The 7,025-nt window shown below is 50.2% G+C and overlaps 1 protein-coding gene across 1 annotated transcript; it reads left to right on the forward strand.

Annotated features, from left to right (window-relative positions):
• The first annotated feature begins 209 nt into the window (after nt 1-209).
• LOC109291178 (obscurin-like) lies at nt 210-7,018 on the forward strand. Its single transcript, XM_019508056.1, has 7 exons — nt 210-806; nt 1,528-1,636; nt 3,697-3,936; nt 4,590-4,813; nt 5,693-5,768; nt 6,075-6,224; nt 6,374-7,018. Exons 1-7 carry the CDS (start codon nt 749-751, stop codon nt 6,549-6,551), a joined length of 1,035 nt encoding a protein of 344 aa, XP_019363601.1. The 5' UTR covers nt 210-748; the 3' UTR covers nt 6,552-7,018.
• The last annotated feature ends 7 nt before the right edge of the window (nt 7,019-7,025 follow it).

The following is a 7,025-nucleotide window of genomic DNA, read 5'->3' on the forward strand; positions in this document are numbered from 1 at the left end:
TTTCACCCCATAGCTGTTCCTCTCACTAGGTTCAACAATTGTATAAAATGGAGAGTCCCAGTGAAACATGTACAATGCCACCCCAAAACACTTCCAGTTCATTCGGATCTGGATTCCACTACAAACTTCTTCTGAGTTCCCCCAAAAGGTCCAAAAACCTGGAGTGAAGTTGAGCCCAGGTTCATGCTGCTGTATGGGTCTCAATTTAAATCAAACAATGTTTTCAGTTTCATTTAGTTTCAGTGTAAAGCCAAGTAAAAGATTATTATTATATCAGGGATTTTGATTTCCGCTATAGATTTGTGTTTGCACATCAGCGGTATAGGGAAGGCAAAGAGGGTAGGAGAGAGAGAAATTTAAAGATACCAAAACTATTCATAGCCAGCCCAGCAAACCAAAACCACCGGTCCTTGGATTGCTCCAATGTGAAGTTCCTGGTGTCAGAAGTAAGAGTATGCAATCCCTGTAATGCATTAAAAGTCACCACGAAGTGACAGTCCCAGGTTAACAACATTTTGAGACGCCTTTTAAAAATGTCGCAACTTTTTTCTGCTCCTAGAGCATGACTAGCAGAGAAAAGAATGAGATGATCCCCTGGAATAACCCCTGACATACATTTTCTTTTCTTGGCCAAGATGGGGAGTGGACGACCCTTGCTACTGGTGTCTCTGACTGCTGCTACTATGCCAATAATCTCCCAAGCGGCTTGGTTTACTCCTTCAGGACAGCCTGCATCAGTAAAGCTGGAATGGGCCCGTACAGTACTGCATCTGCCAAAGTAAAGATTGGTGAAGAAGAACAGCTGGGTAAGGAGTCATGCATTGGCAAGGTGGGGTGATGATGGCCTATGTGACATGTTATTTCTCTCTGCTAGTTGAGGTGATCCTACCATACCAAACTCAAGCCCAGCCCATGGCAATGTTGTGTATCAATTGTACCTGTGTCTGCTTGCCCTAGGCCAGAAATTCATGTCCATTATTTTTTTACTGGGATCTCCCAACCACTGAGACATGTCCCAGTTTCCCTTATGCCAGTTCACATGGTACTTCAAAGGAGAGGCCCTAATGGGTCATGTGCTGCTCCTCATTGGGGTGCTCATCCAGCAGTTGTTAGTAACTGGGCCCACTTCATTTGAAACACGAATAGGGGCGAGTTTGGAAGCTATAGGCAATGTCCTGCCACCCTCACTGAGGGCTGTGACCTGGTGAGAACCAAAGTCCTAGGCTAGATATTTTATAAATTCATTGCTCGCCTGCTGCAGACTGTGCCACTCCCTTTGCCCAACATCCTCTAGCATAACATTACAGTATGCTTGCAGTGACGGCACCACAGGAAACACTAAATCTTGTGAAGGGAACTTGTTTGCATTAAAGCACAACCTTGATGACTTTGGTGTTTAGACATCGAGCAGCCTTGTCTGAAATACTGCAGCTGCCTGCTTCCATCTCCATGTATAGGCACCCAGGAATTAGCTAAATGAAGATTTGGTCAGTGTTGTTATACACCTGTGTCCCTTTTTCCTTCTAGCCTTCCAGTCTGCAAAGCAGAGGCTTTCCGAAGAAGAGGGTGGAATAATGGCACCTGAAGAGCCTTTTCCAACCCACCAAACCTATGCCTTCCAAACAGAGATCAAAAGGTATGAAGGCCACAAATCCAGGTGGGGGCTGGACTCCAGCATTGCCAGCTAGAGTTTGGGTCCTCACCGTTGGAAATGCCACTACCTTAAACTTACCAATCGCCCATCTATGTCCTGTCTCCTTCCCACTTGGTTTTAATAAAGACACCTCCAGTAGGTAAAATCACAGGACATGGGAGGCTTGGCTTGTTGGTGGGGCAGCCCTCCTCCAGCGGTCTGGTGGCTGAATCCTGAGTCGAAGTCTGCTGGAGCATCTAGCCTTCATGTGCATCTTGCCAGTCCATGCAGGATATCCTCTCTCTGGAGAGGTGGAATTTCCCTTTGAGTACCTGGGCTAGGGACAGACATTACACATAAACCGGTTTAACTGATTGGAAACTGGTTTAAACCTGTAACAGAACATAAGTTCAATGCACATCAACCAGTTTCAAAATGGCTGAAACTGATTTAAGATCAACCTGGTTGAATGTAGGATCAGACTTAACTGATGGTCAAGCTGATTTACGCAATGTCTGTCTCAGACTTCTTCCAGGTTTAAGTTAAACTAGAGTCCCCCAGCATCCCAGATACTTTGCAGCTCTGGGCTGGGCTGTCTGCTCCAGAGAAGAGGACTGGCCATGCCCCTCTGCTTCCTAGCTAGAGGTCTAGTGGAGACTGCAGGCACAGCGGGGTCTGCCTGGCTTCCCCCTGCCTCATCCCGCCTTGCCACTCACTGTTCAAACAGGGATCCCCACCCCCCATCTCCCACAGCACGGACCCCAGCCCCATGGACCCTAGGCATGTGGTATGCTAGCTAATGCTGAGAGGTGCCTGTGTGTGTGTCTCCAATTTCACTGGGACAGGACAAAGGCAGACAAAACAGTGTCCGCTCAGGGCTTTTTGGAGCTAATCAACCGGTCAGCTGGCGACGTCCCTCCATTCCTTCCTTGGAAAAAGCTGTTTAAGAGTTTTAACTAATAAGAGAAGCTTTTGTTTTCTTGATGGGCTGATAAATTCTGTGTTATCGGGTCCCTGCTGGCTCCCTTGCCTGTCAGGTTTGCAGACAGTATGAAGAAGCAGGGAGAGGGAGATTGAAAAGCTCAGTATCATCAACAGATGCATGCACTTCAACCCCCCACCCCTTTGCCTCAGACTGCTAGCCCAGGGCTCGGGTTTGGCAACACTCCTGCCCCTTGAGCAACTAGTGGGGAAAAGCCTGGGATGTTGCAGATAGGGTGAGGGTTTACATCCCTCCCTAATCAGAGCACCCTGCTGGGGTCTGGTCATTCTGTCTCTCAGCTCAGCACTGTAGAAGGGAAGGGAGGGTGCTCTAGCACCCCACGGCTTCTAGCCTGAGCCACTGCAGGGATGTGCCTGCATTCCCTCAGCCCAGAGGGAATGTCTGTACACTTGCAAACCAATTCAACCTAGGCATGTTAAACAAACCTGCAAAGATTGAATCAATTCAGGCTTGGGCTTTTTAGATGTCTGTCCCTAGCCCCAAGATCCAGGGCACTCCTACCTAGGCACCAGTTGTAACAGAACCAGAGACACTTGGGAGTTTGCAGTCAGCTCTCTGCCCCACACTGCTGGCACTCTGAGACACAGGTTAGAGAAGAGGAGCTTCCCCCTGGGGCAGGTGGGAGAAGATGGGGGCCAGCTGGGTGTCACTCCAGGTATGCATCCCAGTCACCCTGCAACGGTCCTCAGTTTACCCTTAGGAAATAACCTATCCCTCAGGTTTATACATCTGGGAATTAGTATTTCACAAGATAAGTAAGGAGCTCACTAATGCATAGCCCAGCTCAACTATGGATTAGTAAAAGATCTTCTCTCTGATGTATCAGGCATTGCAGCTGTTGATTGCAGACCCCAGGAATCAGCCTTTTGCTTCTGGCTTCAAGCAAATTTTAAAAAATGTCACATAGATGATGTCTCTTATAATCTCCCCTATTAACCCAGTACAATCCTGGCTTCTGCCTCATGCATGAAACAGAAGGTATGGCAAAATCTGGCTCAGGCTGGACCAGGCCACAAAAGGGAGGACACATGTAACTTGCCCTTGTGTTTCTTTGCTCCAGGGGTCGTTTCAGCATTGTCAGACAGTGTCGGGAAAAACTGTGTGGAAAAGCGCTGGCTGCCAAAATTATCCCTTACCGCCCAGAGGACAAGCAGGCTGTGCTCCAGGAATATCAGGTCTTGAGGAAGCTTCATCACATGAACATAGCGCGGCTGGAGGGAGCCTATGTGAGCCCACGGCACCTCGTCCTCATCCAGGAGCTCTGTGTGGGACCAGAGCTACTCCACTCTTTGGCAAACAGGTAGGACTCTCTTGTGCACCCCTCTGGGCCAGTTTTGTCCAGGGCTGGTGTATCTGGCAAAGATTTGCTGCTGTTTACCCAAATGTTCATCCTGGTGATCTTCTTCCACCTATGTCTCCCCTTGGTTATCATCTTTAAGGAGGGCCTGGAGAAACATCACAGCCTCTTTGCCTTCTCCTCCAGCAATGGAAAGCATCAATTTTTTGATGTGTTTGATCACCAGCTAGATTCCTAGAGTCTCAAACTCTGCCTCCTTCCTAATAGACATGTTCAAATCCAACCTTTAAGGTGTACAGTAGACTGCACAGGAATTGCATCAACTTTGAAAACCAGCCCAACTCTGTCCCTTTCTCCTTCAACCTGCTTTGTGACGTCCTTTTGAGGGTTTAAACCTAGAAGATAAGAGGAGGGAGCGAAAGAGTTGGATTCTGATCCCAGCTTTGATCCTGAAATGATGTCAATGTGACATAACCACATGCCGTGCTAGAGACATCCATGATGTCTCTACATGAGCTTGCTTGGATACTGGAAGTGGGGTGGCTGCACTGACACAGTGCTCCACCCAGGCTAGTCCATCCAGTTTGTCTAGAATTGTTCCCAGTTTGGACAGTGAAGGTAAGCACAGAAGCAGCTTATGATTTCCGCCTTTCTAGGCCATCTTATTCCGAGGTGGAGGTCCGAGACTACCTGTGGCAGATTCTTATTGCTGTTGAGTACCTCCATGCCCACAACATCCTGCATTTGGATCTGAGGTCTGAAAACATGATCATTACTGAGCCCAACCTGCTTAAGCTCCTGGACTTTGGCAATGCACAGTTCTACACACCAGACAAGACCATTACTATGGAGAAGTGCACAGACTATGTTGAAACCATGGGTGAGTGCGGTACAGCAAAGTTGTGCTGGTACTAGGTCAGCACGGCCTGGGATCGCTGCCCCTTGGGAAGGTCAGACTGGGAGCAGCAGCTGACAGATGAGTTTGTAGCTGCTCTGAGTCCCCATCTTTGCAGGTGTTACCCTGCAAACAGGAAACTGAGCTTGGCACAGATAGATGCCCGTCTCACTTATGCAGCAGTGGAGGAGGTTTTAGTGGTAGACTTAAGAACAGGCCCCTGCAGAGTCTGGCCTAGCCTGGGCTGTGGCATGCTCTGAGCCAGTACGTGCATGGCCCCCACCCTGAGATCAGTTGGTTGCGAAGGAGAGAATTGAATAGGAGTACCAGCCTGCCTGAGCCATTGCCTCCAAGGACTGGGCTGGCAGCTCTCAGCTCCCAACTCCAGTGGTGCACAGGGCTATCCACGCCCTGTGAAGCCCAGCGTCCCTTCATGGGCATTGATGGACACAGCTGGAGCACATCCAGCGAGCATCTTCCTACTTACCCCAGTGTGACTTGCGTAGCTTGACCACGGTTACCCTAGCTTCCCAGTGCTGGAAGTGAGAGGGGTATCGGGCCCTGCTGCTATATACGTGCACTGCAGCGAATGCATTCATTGCTCAGGCAAAAGCAACAAGAGCAGCCAGAGGAGAACAAGAAATGCATAGCAAAGGAAAAGCTCTGTGCAGCCGCAGTCCCTGTTAGTCCTTGTCCAATGACTTGTGCTAATGCTCCGCGGCAGTGTCTCAGCCCCTATTATGGACCCTTTCTTCCTCTTTCCTTTGAAACATAGCAAGGATTAGAAGCAGCCCGCAGCTTTCTGCTAGAAACAAAATCCTGTCTTGGAAGGAAACTCCATTTACACTGATGTGCTCTTTTTAGCTCCAGAGCTCCAGTCAGAACAAGGAGCCCTCCCGCAGACTGACATCTGGGCTGTTGGTGTCACTGCTTTCATCATGTAAGTCGGTCCCTTGTTCCCTAGCATCAGCTTTAACATCCCTTGGAGCTTCAGGGGAAATGCACCAGCAGAAAGACACTGAATCAGCAGCCCCGAGGTCCTGTGCCATCAGCTCAGGATACCCAGAGCCCATCCATACTCCAGCCACGCTCTTGAGCAGACCAGCCCTTGCACAGCTGACACTTCCAAGCCCTGGTGTCATCTGCTTCCTCCCTGTTAATGCACCATTTCATAGGCGTTCTCCAAAAGGGCCCGGGGATGGGACTGGGAGGCCTCACATTGATTCACCCTCCTCTTTGTCACTAGGCTGAGCGCCAACTACCCGCTCAGCTCGGAGGTGGCCTGCGACTTCCCCAGAATCGCCAGGAGAGGGAAGATCAAGCTCACTCGGTGTTACGCAGGGCTGTCTGGAGGGGCCGTGTCGTTTCTCCAGAGCACGCTCTGCGCCAATCCCTGGTAAGAGGATACATGCTTTCTTGCAAAACCTCATGCAGGGCCCAGCTCTTGCTCCTGTCTTTCTCCCGCGGTAGCTAGCAGCGATCCCTCCCAGCAGGGCTCTGCCTGGTCCAACCTCTTCTTGACACGGCAGCTCTTTCCTGTCTTAGGGGGAGGCCATCGGCAGCAGAGTGTCTGCAGATCCCCTGGCTGCAGGAGACAGGCTTGGATAACAAGCAGCAGGCGGTGGTCACCTTCTCCACCACCAAGCTGAGGAGTTTCCTAACCGACCGGGAGAAGAAGAGGAGCCTGCTGTGTTCGAAGTATGGTGTGATGATTGCACAGTGAATCCGGGCACCTCCCACCCCTCCATGGACCCCCGCTCATTTGTCCATCAGGGGAATGGCACAGCTGGTTCTTAATTCCCTGGAGGAAAGCAGTGACCCTGATGCCTCAGAGAGGGATTTGTATGGCCAGTTCCCATTAGAAGTGAATGGGAACTGGGCATCCCAATCCCCTAAATGGCTGTGCAAATCCTTCCCTTGGTGCTGGAAGACAGCACATAAATACTGCTCAATGACTTCCACCCTGGTTTCCAGCCACGGCTCGTGGACACCTGCCCCTTCAGACCCCGTGGCCCCGCAGCGACGTTTGATCCTCATTGTTCGGGCGATACTCAGGCTGGTTTCTAGCCTTTCTCCAAACCAGGAGCTGGCAAAATATTGCCCTTGAAATGGAGCCCTGAGCTGGTGGGTTGGGCAGAGGAGGCCACCGAATTGTGTCCCAGGGTGGAATAAGTCTTAATTGTTTCAAAAAACCCCC

This window comes from Gavialis gangeticus, unplaced genomic scaffold (genome assembly GCF_001723915.1).
Source record: "Gavialis gangeticus isolate Ggan-Ray unplaced genomic scaffold, GavGan_comp1, whole genome shotgun sequence".
Taxonomy (NCBI): Eukaryota; Metazoa; Chordata; order Crocodylia; family Gavialidae; genus Gavialis; species Gavialis gangeticus.